The 12,737-nt window shown below is 38.4% G+C and overlaps 1 protein-coding gene across 1 annotated transcript in view; it reads left to right on the top strand.

Moving 5' to 3' along the window:
- DCC (DCC netrin 1 receptor) overlaps window positions 1-12,737 on the top strand; it is a 349,712-nt gene that overhangs the window by 290,094 nt on the left and 46,881 nt on the right. The window contains exon 18 of the mRNA XM_015565696.1: window positions 12,629-12,735. Coding sequence (XP_015421182.1) covers window positions 12,629-12,735 — 107 coding nt within the window. The remainder of the gene's footprint in view (window positions 1-12,628; window positions 12,736-12,737) is intronic.

The following is a 12,737-nucleotide window of genomic DNA, read 5'->3' as shown; positions in this document are numbered from 1 at the left end:
AGAGAGCTGACAAATACACAAAACAGAGTCAGAAAAGCCCAAGCATGGAGAATTTTATAAATGACATAGGACTTTTAAATGTCTAGATTTTAAAGTGTTATGTGTATTTAAAATGTTTCCAATTATTTTATTAGAGAGAGGTGATACCTACAATAGATTGAATTGAAACGCATCAGTTTCATAAATTAACATTACCAGTACGTTTGCCTAAAGTACATTTACTCTTCAAAATCTTCTAGCACCTTAGAGCCAATTTCCCATCCCATGGTCAAGATTAGACATTTAGTTCTGCTCACCCTAATGAGCATTCACATACTCCTGGTTTTGAGAATCACCAGATGGAGGCCATCTTAGAACTGCCTGGAAGAACTCCTGTTGGAGTTGTTTCCTGGATCTTGTCCTGAGTTTTGCTGAAGCAGAAACTATGGGAAGTTGGATAAATACTAGCCAAACTCCCAGGGATTGATGTATATATGATAACTTCCTTCTATAGGTTCTTAAAAAATTGTTGCTATTGTTGATTGGCTTGGTTTACTGAAAACATATTTCATATATTCAAAATACAGATATCAACACATGTACCCATCACCTAAGTCAAGTTATAAAATAGTCAACAAGGCAATCGAAATCTCTTATATGTCTCACCTTATCACATGCTTCTCTCACATTCCTTCCATTTCTCACTATGTTGTAGCCACTCTCCCAAATATGGTATTTCTCATATGTGTATATGTTCCACTAAATATTGTGGTAATATTATACGTTTAAAACTTTAGGAAATGACATCATACTATACCTATCCTGCTACAGCTTGCACTTATATTTAAGTTTGTTTTGTTTTTCTTAGGCCTTTATTGTTGAAAATATTTCACATGGCCCCTCTTTCCCCCATTGATCCCTTCTAGCCCACCACTATCCCCCTGAACCAAGCTTTCACTCCCCTACTATTGGTGTCCATGGGTTATGCATATATGCATACAAGTTCTTTAGTTACTCTCTCCCTCCCACCCACCCACTCCCCCCTTCCCTCTGAGATTCCACAATCTGTTCCATGCTTCTGTGTCTCTGGATCTATTTTGTTGAACAGTTCATTTTTTTCATTAGATTCCACATATGAGTGAGATGATTTAATTTGCTTTTAAGATTTATTCATGTATTTGCAAATAGCTTTCCTTCATTTATCTTTGCTGCTCTATAGTACTATGTTTTATGAAAATAACACAATGATTTACTTAACAATTTTAGCAGGTTTTCATGAGAAATATGATTAATGAGTAGCTAAATATCCATTTGGATGTTCTTCTGTTAAAAAATGCATGTAAGAAGCCAAAATTGCAATCTAAAAGATTTTTGCTGACCATGACATTAGAATAAAGGGGTTAATTTTGTGATTATTTCCTATCATAGACCATGACAATCTAATGCATCCCTTTCCCCAAAGAGGATATGTAGGGAGTAGACCAGATGCTCCCATGAGAGGCTCAGTGTCCCCTCTCCCCTGGCGAGTGATGGACTCAGGTACACATTTTGTTGACTCTTCTAGTTGCCAGGCATAGCCTGTCTGTCACTAATGCATTACTTAACCAGAAAAGTACAATCTTTCATATTTAAATTTTCTAAATATATTCCATTCAAGCTTTTCTAAGATTATGTCTAGGATATTCTATCCAGGTTGCAATCGCCCTCACCACTTCTATTGTGTCTTACACAGATATTCTTCCCTCACTTTAGCAGCATTCCTGTCTTTTGTAAGTGTTAGAGTTTTAGGGCCCTGTTATAGCTAGTCCCTGGCTCTGATAGTTCCCAGGTTCCAATAGACAGAGACACACTTTGGAGATTTCACAGAAGAAATATGAGAGGAGGGATGTGTTGGGACTGAAAACAGACTGTGAACATGCTACATGGATTAGTTTAGATATAATTCCCTCCCCCAAACTTTGCAAGTGTCATTCTCTTCCTTCAACTTTTATCCCGAAATCTCAAAGTTCAGCCGAACACCCTTCATGCATTTCAGTAGTCAGTAAGAAATGCTATAAAGCCTCACTGCATGCAGGGTACTTGCTGTGAGACATGGGACATATTGGAAAAAGACCCCTGCAGGAGCAATAGATAAAGAGGGAGGATTACCCAGGTGGACACAGCTGAGAAGTGCACCCAGGAAAGATGAAAGAGAGTGCAAAAAATCCCGACATGTGAGGAAAGGAAAAAAAGGTTGTCGCTGAAATTGTGTGGAAACCTAATTGTAATATTTGTTACCCTGAGATGGAGTATTTGACAGGAATTAACTTTTCCCCTTTAGAATCATCCTGCAGAACAGATTCTGAGCTGTTGTGTCTATGGAGGTTTCAAGTTGGAATTCATTCCCAGATAAAGGCATGCCTATAGAATAATTTTTTTTTGAAGAGACAGAGTGCCAGGAAATTAAAGAAATAATTGTTATAGATAATTGGGAAAAAGCCATTATCTTCTAGCAGTTTCCATCCACTACTGAGCAGTGTTACTTGTGTGAAAGGTGGATCAGATGTTAGCCACAGATACAGAGCTCTGTAGTCTCTTAAACTGTGTCCTAAAGAACTTGAATTTTGCATAGAATTGCCAAACTTAGTATCTAAACATACAGGAAGCTCAGTAAAACTTGAATCCTCTCTAATTGCCTATAAATATGAGATAAAGAAAAATATTGCAAGGGATAGCCATGGTAATATTTTTTCAAAGTACACATACATAGGGAGCTAGAAATAATTCAGATAACTGTATCTTTATTTTTAATTATTAAATGTGGCAAATCTAATTTGGGATCAAGTTTAAAACCTTGGTATTGTCTACTTGAACTTGCCCTTCCAAATAAAACAAATTCTCTGGTTGAAAAGAAACCTAGGAAAAATTTGCTGTTGAAGTTAGTCAAAAAGAACTTTTCGTGGGAGTCAGACCTCACATGAAGGGAATGACAGTAATTGAGAGAAATGTCTTTCGTTGTGTTTTTTACATTTTATTTAATATTCTTAGTGGAAATATAATTATAAATGTAATTATGATTAATTTAATGTGATCACATTATCTCACCAGAGAAAATCATGGAGATAAAATAGACGAATGGTATTAGTTACTTGAAACCAGTTTAGATTATTGGCATTATTCCTTCTTAATGTTCTGCATCACTCATGGAGTTTTAGATATTCTTAAATAGATGGGATGAACACAGCACCTGAAATATTTCTAGAATCCCTACTGGAATAACAAATTATGACAGGCTGCTTGTCTAAGGTGAATTGATAACCTCAGAGAGACAGGGATGGGGGCAGGCAAACTTCATCTACTTTTCTGTTTAGCCAGCAGATAAATGATGGCAAATTTGTAATTTGATTTTAGTTTGGGCTATTGCAAGCAAATCAGAAAAGACATCTAAAAAACAGAGCTTTTGATTAAGTCTGAAGAAGGGGATATATTTTCCAATTAGATGGACAAATGATACCCTGACTGATAAAACTCTAACCCCACCCCATCTTTGAAAGGTAGGCTGTATCAATGAGAACACTTTAAAATTTGAGTTTTTGAACCTTATATATAATGCAAATTTCATACATCTCCTCTTAGAGTGATGGGATTATGGAGGTTTTCTCTCTCCCTACCTTGCTGGATTCATCGTTCAATGCCTTGTAAGAGAATAATGGCTTATTGTCAGGATACTCAAGCCAGGTGCAAACAAATTTAGACCTAGCTAATCATTTACTTTCTCCTACAGCATGTCACCCTTTTAAAATGGAATTCAAAAAAAGAAAAACAAAGATATAATTCATGTTTACTGTTGTAGTTGGAAGCGCTTAATTAAATTGAGGATACTGAAGAGGTCTCCAAATTATTTTATGATGACAAGTAGACTCAAAGCCAATATGTGGTGATATGGTAGTATTTTATTTTTATGAGGCATTCGGTTTTGAATTATAGTCCCCATTTTTAAATCAGAAACATCTTCAACTTCTGTAAAATGTGACTTTGTAGTTTATGTTTTTATGAATGACAAGAATAGTGAAAATTACTTCAATTACATCATGTTTTTCTTAGTGAGGATGATAAATCACCAGTTTATTTTTGTTGGTTGCTCCTCCAGTAATTTAAAAATTAGTAACTTTAGTAAAGAAATCTATGAACCCGACAAAAAAATGTTGTTATATTGACCTCAACCTTTAAAAACTAAATTAAAATTATGTTGAAAACTATGTTGATACTTTGGTGAAATGTTATTTAAAAATCAATGTTATTAATTTTTGAATATTCAGAAGCATATTAGATATTCTGCAAAACACGCCTTGTACTCTGTGTTTAGGAGAAAATACCATGATTTGTCCTGTAGTTTTAGAAAATTTTTATTCTTTTCAGAACTCAATACCACTTAAACTAATCTAAATAAAATACACACAAAAGCTCTTTCCATGTTTGCATGAAATGATCAACATAGGTTGGTAAGCTGTTTATAAAACATTCAACAGGCTTCTGAATGCCAAAGGCAAGGTCCAGAGATAAAATGTTACAGTTCTTTTTCCTGTGGAAAGATCAACGAAGTGGTCCTGGGTCTCAGGTTTTAGTCTACAAAAGGACCTGCCCACCAATATCTATCCCAAATGATCATAAGGATCCCAGACAAATCCCAAAACCAGGTTCTAGATCTAACTTTGCCAGGGATTAGGACTGTCAGTCATGTCACTTAAACTCTTTGGATTTCAGTTTTTCATCTGAAATAGGACCTATTAAGCTAGTCAGGATTTCTCAACCTCCAAACTATTGCCACTGGGCCCGGGATAATCTTTTGTTGAGACCTGTCCCGTACATTTGCAATGTAGGATGTTGAGCAGCATCCCTAGCCTGTATCCGTTAGATGCCAGTCATATTTCCTCCTTCCAGGTAACAATCAAAAATGCCTCTGGACATTGCCAAATTTCCCCTTAGGGCAGAGGTTCTCAACCTGTGGGTCGCAACCCCTTTGGGGGTCGAACAACCCTTTCACAGGGGTCACCTAAGACCATCAGAAAACACATATATAATTACATATTGTTTTTGTGATTAATCACTATGCTTTAATTATGTTCAATTTGTAACAATGAAAATACATCCTGCATATCAGATATTTACATGACGATTCATAACAGTAGCAAAATGACAGTTATGAAGTAGCAACGAAAATAATTTTATGGTTGGGGGTCACCACAACATGAGGAACTGTATTAAAGGGACACTGTATTAGGAAGGTTGAGAACCACTGGCTTAGGGGGAAAGGGAGGGGCACAATCTTCCCAGTTGAAAATCACTGATCTAGATGACTATTCCCCAAAAGTTGTTCCAGTGTACACGGGTCCCATGAGAAGCTCTGAGAAAAAAAGAAGTGCTTCGTTAACTAAAGATTGGCCTTTCATTTCTCTTTGTCCAGGTCCTCCCCTTCTGCTTCAGCACTAGATCTGAGTCTTCTGAGAGTTTCTCTGCTCAAGCTATACTCTTTATTCTGGTTATCGCATCCACTCCCAGGATTCCATCTATGGGCGTGAATAGCAAATCAGGTTACTTTTCCCCTGGGATAAAAGTGGAGTCATTTTTAAAGGTTGAGGTCAATATAACAACATCTATTCCATTCCCATTCCATCTGTGTGCCAACTGCCAAACTCTAGCTGCCTCTTTGTAATGACTAAAGATCTCCACCCTGACATATTCAAGACTGAACATTTGTCTACCCTCACTGAGCCTGCCCTAACTTCCTCTCCCTCATCACAGGCATAAGGACTATTACTTAACCCTGAAGCTGACAATTCCTTCCTTAACTCCCCCACATGCAATCTACTTGGTTCATTTACTTTCAAATTATATTGGGTAACTGTCCACTTTGTCTGATTGTAATGGCCACCATCTCAGTCCAAGCTAGCATCTTCTCTCACCTGGAGGAATTCAATATTCTCTCTGCTGGCCTCTCTGCTTTCACCACCAGCCCCACGCAGCAGGGAGAGATGTCTTCTTCATGCAAATCAGGTCTGTTCCTTCCTGAAAACCTTTAAATGCTCTGTGATTCCACTTAGGGTAATTGACCGTGGTCTACAAAGCTCTATGAACTGGGTCCTGTTTCTCGTTCTACTCTCCTTTTGTGTCATGTCCCTTCTGCTTCCAATGTTCCAGACCTGCTCTCAATACCCTTGTAGAGGAATAGGAACTAACTCCTAGCAATGCCCTGTGTTCAGCCTAAATGATACTTCTGTAGTGAGGCCTTTTATCTCCTCCCTCCTCCTCCAATGACCATTTTGTCCTCATATTACATCTTTCTATGTAAACTTCACTTTTGCTTTAAACACCAATTACAGTTGTAATTTTATGTTTAGTTGCTTCGTGATTTGTTCACTATGTCTTTTCCAGTAAGTAGTAAACGCTGTGGGGTCAAAAAAATCACGCCTCTGGTTTTTTTGTGTGTTTTTTGTTTTGTTTTGTTTTGTTTGCGGGGGTGGGAAGTAGGTGGAGAATCATCATAATATTCCCATTTGAAAATTGTTCTCAGACCACACAATATACAGAAAGACAGTGGCACCCCAATTATTGTGAAACAATGGGTGTGAACCTACAAATACTTACTAATAGTTCCATAACCTGGCTGCTGTTCCCTCTCCACTCTACCAGAAGGATAGCGCAGAAACAGTTTTCAGAGCTCCTTTCTAACAGCTCCACTTTTATCCCAGGGGAAAAGTAACCTGACTTGCTATTCATGTCACAGTGACCCAGACAGGGCACGTGTTTTGGGAAACGGAAAGACAGCTCACTTAACATGTAACATCTTTTTTTCTTTCTCTGGTCCAACTAGTTAGGCAGGCCTATAGTTATATGAAAATTGGATGCTTTTTATCTCAAATAGTTTATTTTTGCATGCTTGAATACTTTTATGACCCCAAGGCTTATTGAGTTATGATTGACATATACAACATAGTGTAAATTGAAGGTATACAATGTGTTGATTTGTTATACTTAGATATTGCAAAATATTGACCACTATAACTTAGCTAACACCTCCCTCACATCACATAATTACCATTTTATTTAATAAGAACATTAAAGTCTCTTAGCAACTTTTTTCTTTATTTTTGCAACTTTAAGTATATAATGCCATATATCCACATAATCACCATGCTGTACATTATGTCTGCAGAATGTATTCATCTTATAACTAGAAGTTTGTACTTTTTGACCATCTCCTCATTTTCCCCAAGCCCCTAGCCCCTGGTAACTATCATTCTAGTCTCTACTTCAATGAGTTCAGCTTTTTAAGATTCTACATATGAGTGATTCATACAGCATTTGTCTTTCTCTGCCTGACTTATGTCTCTTAGCATAATGCCCTCTAAGGTCCCTTCATGTTTTGATCACAACATCATATCCACAGCACCTAACTGGATCTTCCATTCATGCTTATGGAATAATCAGATACATTCTCTAACATTCCTGCCCAGTCTCTCCTTGCAATGCACAGTTCAGATAAGCATGTTCAAAATTCTGAGATTTGAGGAAAAAATACGTTTTCTAACTTAATTGACGAAGGAACTTTCCCCCCATAATGCTAATTAATAGTTTATTGTAGAAAACATTGAGCTAGATTATCTGTGCCATCTCTTCCAGCTGATGACTCTATGGCAACTCATTTCAGGGGAAAATGCTCGGGGGGAAAAATCAATACCATGTGAATTTCAATTCAAATTCAAAGACCAATAAAATGTTTAAGACATATATTGAGTTCAAAATGTTCTAATAATAAAACTGTTACCAGGGAAGCCTGAAGCTGTAGGAGAGAAGTTCAGTCCTGAACTAGAAACTCTCATTGGATCATCTCTCCTCAGAACTGGGCAGGTGAACCTAATGTTCGCTTGTTTACCTGCCTCTTGACAGTGTGTAGCTATTAGGGCCCAGCCATTGTGGCAATGGGACCAGATCCTCAAAAATAGGAGCCAGGACTCTCAGATTCAATACTTGGCTTTGTTTTCCATAAGAGAATCAAGCACTCAGAGTACTGGTCTACCAGTGAGCTTCTGGCAGAGTTTTTGAGGGAAAAATAATAAACATAAAATATTTTTAAAAGCTTACAAAGTATTATAAAAACGAATGAATTTTCCTAATTATTACCAAAACTTTACACCCATCAGATTACAAAATATATGTGTTTGCTTTTATTAAATTTAATAGAAAAAGTGTGAAATCACTGATGGTGGTCAAACATCATGAAAGTAAAAGCTAAATGGAATGTCCATGTGATTTAAAAGAAAATGGATTCCTTTCTCACTGTTTTCAGTGAAACAGTCAGATCTGGCTTACTCGGACCCTGGATACCCACATCTTATGCTAACATCAGAAATAGATGCATAGTATCCTATCTTTTCCTTTTTTTATTTTTATTTTTTTTAATTTTTTTATTCATTAAGTTATTACATATGTGTCCTTATCCCCACGATACGCCCTATCCCCACCACTCATGCCTTCACCCCCCTGTTGTCTGTGTCCATTGGTTAGGCCTATATGCTTGCATATAAGTCCTTACCCCCACCTCCCTTACCTTCACTCTGAGGAATATCTTTTTCTTTAATTTGGAAAACTTACACAGAATGAAATAACTGAGCCACATCATGGTGTCTGTTGAGTGCCAACTCTCTGTGCGGGGCCTGAGGTCAGTGTGTTGCATCCATTATCTCGCGAAGAAGTAATCACAGTGTCCGGGAGGATATTTGCAAGCCTTTGAATCACACCAGGCAGCTTCCCCTCTGAGCCTGGGAGGTGGTAAATGTCACCTTGCCCCTTCTGGGTCAGGCTGTCTCCCAGAACTCTGAACTGCACGAATCTAGATTTGTGATCCTCAAAAACCTTCCTTTTGATGTGTTTAAATATATGGTGAATCGTCATTACTCACAGATTCTGTATTTGTGAATTCACCTTCTTGCTAAAATGCATGGTTAACCCCCCGTTCAATACTTGCAATGGTTTTATGGTCATTCGTGAACATGTTGAATACATGCGAAGCCCAGTGCTCACAAACTCAGCTGATATGGGACAAGGAGACACGCGGCCTTGTTCCAGCGCTCAGACTACGGTCCTTTCCGTGATGTATGTATTTTGTGCCAATTTTGTTAATTTTTGTATTTTTGGTTGGTGGTTTTACTGTATAAAGTGACCCCTAAATGTGGTGCTGAATGCTGTCTATGCTGTTACTGCTCAAAACGCTGTGATGTGCCTTTTGGGGGAAATATGTGTTGATTAAACTTCAATTAGGCATGAGTTATGGTGCTGTTGGCTGTGAGTTCAATTTAATGAATCAACATTATTATTAAATAAGGTGTTTTTAAACAGAAACACACATAAAACAAGGTTTTATATTAATTGGTTGATAAAAATGTTGTAACCAGGGGGAATACAGGATTCTAATCCTGTATTTCCTTTACAAGCAATACTTAGTATTCTCTAATTCAGTGTTTGTGGCAACTTCATAAACTACACCTCCCCCAAATAATGAGGATCAGCTATATCCAGAGACACCATCAAACTTGACTTTCTTAACTGATGGTTTGATGTCTGATAATCTGATTACTCAGCTTTTGAATTGAGATTGGGAAATTAATACAAGACCTCAAATGCCAACTTTTAAACTGATGGAACTTTTATGAAGAAGCCATTAAGGACTGAAATGAAACATTTATATGAAAGTTCTCATGAACCCTAACTCTCTGAGGAAAATGATCTCAGTATAATCTCTCTGATGCTCAGCAGTCCTATTTTTTTACTTGAAGCATGTTGTCTTCCTGAATAGAGAGAAAGAGAATAGAAATTTGAAAGATTCCAGTTTACAAGGTTTTTAAAAATGTGCATAAGGCATACTGCTGTGTACAACTCAAACCAACTTTATGAGAAATGATGAACTCTTTACATTTAAGCCATGCTAACAAAAATCCATGAAATCCCCAACCGTCTCCATTCTAAACTCTCACATAAAAGGTGGATTCATGACAGTCAGTTTATTAAGCGCAGAAAGGGCATATTGAGACACTACTGTAAAGTGACTTTTTAAGTTGTAAGTAAAACTATGATACAGAAAGTTCCGACCTGTCATTACTAGCCCCATTTCTTTGTAGTAAATGTAAAATTATTTCAAGGAAATCCTATGTCTTTCATTTATAATCAGAATCTTTTAACAAGATAGTGCTATTAAAAACTTTTGGAGAGTCCCCTGTCTCCCTGATATTCAATTTATAACACAAGCGCTAATTATTTTTCCAATAATAATGAATCAACAATAATTTATTTAACGATAGGTGAGTGTCTTTTCAAAAAAGCAATGATTCTTAGATAACTTGTCAATAGTGTTTTGATTTTGAGGCAAGTATTGGGTTCGTGGTTATATTCATTTTTTAGTTCATTTATCTTTTACATTGAGGATTATTTATAAAAATTTTGAAATTTGGAAGTCCACAAATGGTATAGGATGTTATTAATTAGGCAACATTTTATTTAATACTAGTGCCCTGGTGCACAGATCTGTGTACATTGAAAGGTAATTAATTAGAAGGTGGCTGTTGGGGCAGGACTGGGCAAGTCATCTGGACATGCCCTGGACCCAACCTCCTTCCGTCCCTCCCTGGCAGGCCACAGCTGGGGCAGCGCCAGGGTTCAAAGGGTGTCTGTGAAGTGAGCGGGGGGTCTCTGGCAGGTGGGGTCCCTCAGACATCCCCTGAGTGGTCCCAGATTGCGAGAGTGTGGTTCTCGGGTGATGCACCCCAGAGGAGGGAGCCAAATTCTGGGGTGTGTCACCTGGAAACTGCCACTGCCAAGTCACCACAGCTCAGCAGCTCCTGCATTGAGTGTCTGTCCCCTGGTGATCATTTCGCATCATAGCTACCGGTCTGTATATAGATTTCAGTAGTACAATCCTATTAATAAAAGCCTATGTGATCATCACGCCCTTATGCCATGACACCCTCATGTCGCAAGGAGCGATCCCCAGGAGGCTGCATATGCAACGGACACGTGCGGGTGGGTGGGGTTGCATGTGCATGTGGGTGGACAGGGGCTTGACACTGCATGTGCTGTGTGGAGGCGAGGCCCGCTCTCTGGCCTACCTCTTTGGGGCAATCCATTGATGAGCCCTGGATGGATGAGCAGGGCCTATCTCTTTGGGGCGATCAATCACGGGGCTCCCACACTGTGAGAGGGCACAGGCTGGGGGACCCCCCCTTCGGAGTGCATGAATTTCGTCCACCAGGCCTCTAGTGATATTATAAGCATTTACTCTGTGTCAGGCACTGAAAGGGTGCTTGGTACGTTGTATATGTTTTCTTTAATTATGACAGTAACTGTATCCAATAAGTATTATTCTCATTTTACAGGGGAAAAAAACATTGACGTGCAAAAGACCTAAACATTTTGCTCAAGGGGTATAGAAGGCTAAGATAAGTTATTAAAGAAATAGTTTCAAACTTAGGTCTGAGAAAATATCCAAAGTCATTGCTTTCTGCAACTAAATTAATTTATAAATTAATTTCTTATAAATAAAGTTGTAGTCTAATATTTATTTTTTCTGAATGTGTAGCTTTAAATGATAAACATGACATAGAACATGGTCTTTCTTTTTTATAAATCTTTATTGAACGTATTACATTATGTCCCCTCTTTTCTCCCATTGACCCCTTATAGCCCGCCCCCACGCCCCACCCCAGGTCTTCACTCCCCTATTGTTCGTGCCCATGGGCTATGCATGTATGCATACAAGTTCACTGGTTGGTCTCTTCCCACCCACCCGTCCCACCCGCCTTTCCTCTGAGATTCCACGGTCTGTTCCATGCTTTCATGTCTCTGGATCTATTTTGTTCATTAGATTGACTGATCACTGACTTGGGTTTAAAGAAATAATTTAGAAGGTCAATTCGCTATTCTTATTTACATAAGCAAATTATCAAAACCGTCTTATTAGTCTATTATTTTTTGCCTAAATATTGTCTACCATGTGGTACTGTTGCGACACAAGACAACGTTCATATCAGAACTCTATGACTCATCACCATGTAATTCTAGAACATTTTCATTGCCCCAAAGGGAAACCTATACCCATTCCTAGTATTTCCCTATTCACTTCTCCCCCTACCTGCTGCCAAACTCTAATCTGCTTTCCTCTCTATAGATTGGCCTCTCTAGATATTTCATATAAGTGGAATTATACAACATGTGGCCTTTTGTGTCTGGCTTCTCTCACTGAGCATGACGTTTTCAAGGTACATGCCTGTTGTACCATGTATCAGTACTTCCTTCCTTTTTTATGGCTGGATAGTGTTCCATTCTGTGGATAGACCACACCTGTTTACCCATTCATCAGTTGATGGGCATTTGGGTTCCCACTTTTGGCTGTTTTGCATAATGTCACTCTAAAAGCTATTGTATAAGATTTTGTGTGGGCATAGCTTTCATTTATCTTGGGTAGATCATTTAGATCTTTCTTCTCCATTTTCATTGCTTTGTTCTCAGTGTAAGCCCTACCCAGAACAACAGGAACTCTTCACATCCTTAACAGAGATGGATAAACACTCGGCTGCCATGTCTCCCTAAACCTGATCTCCATTTGCCTGTCTTTTCCCAGAACCACCCATTGGCCAGATGCACCCCCCTCATGGCAGCGTCACTCCTCAGAAGAACAGCAACCTGCTGGTGATCATTGTGGTCACCGTTGGCATCATCACGGTGCTGGT

This window comes from Myotis davidii, unplaced genomic scaffold, assembly GCF_000327345.1.
Source record: "Myotis davidii unplaced genomic scaffold, ASM32734v1 scaffold520, whole genome shotgun sequence".
NCBI lineage: Eukaryota > Metazoa > Chordata > Mammalia > Chiroptera > Vespertilionidae > Myotis > Myotis davidii.
This window is presented reverse-complemented; position numbering and strand designations above follow the sequence as displayed.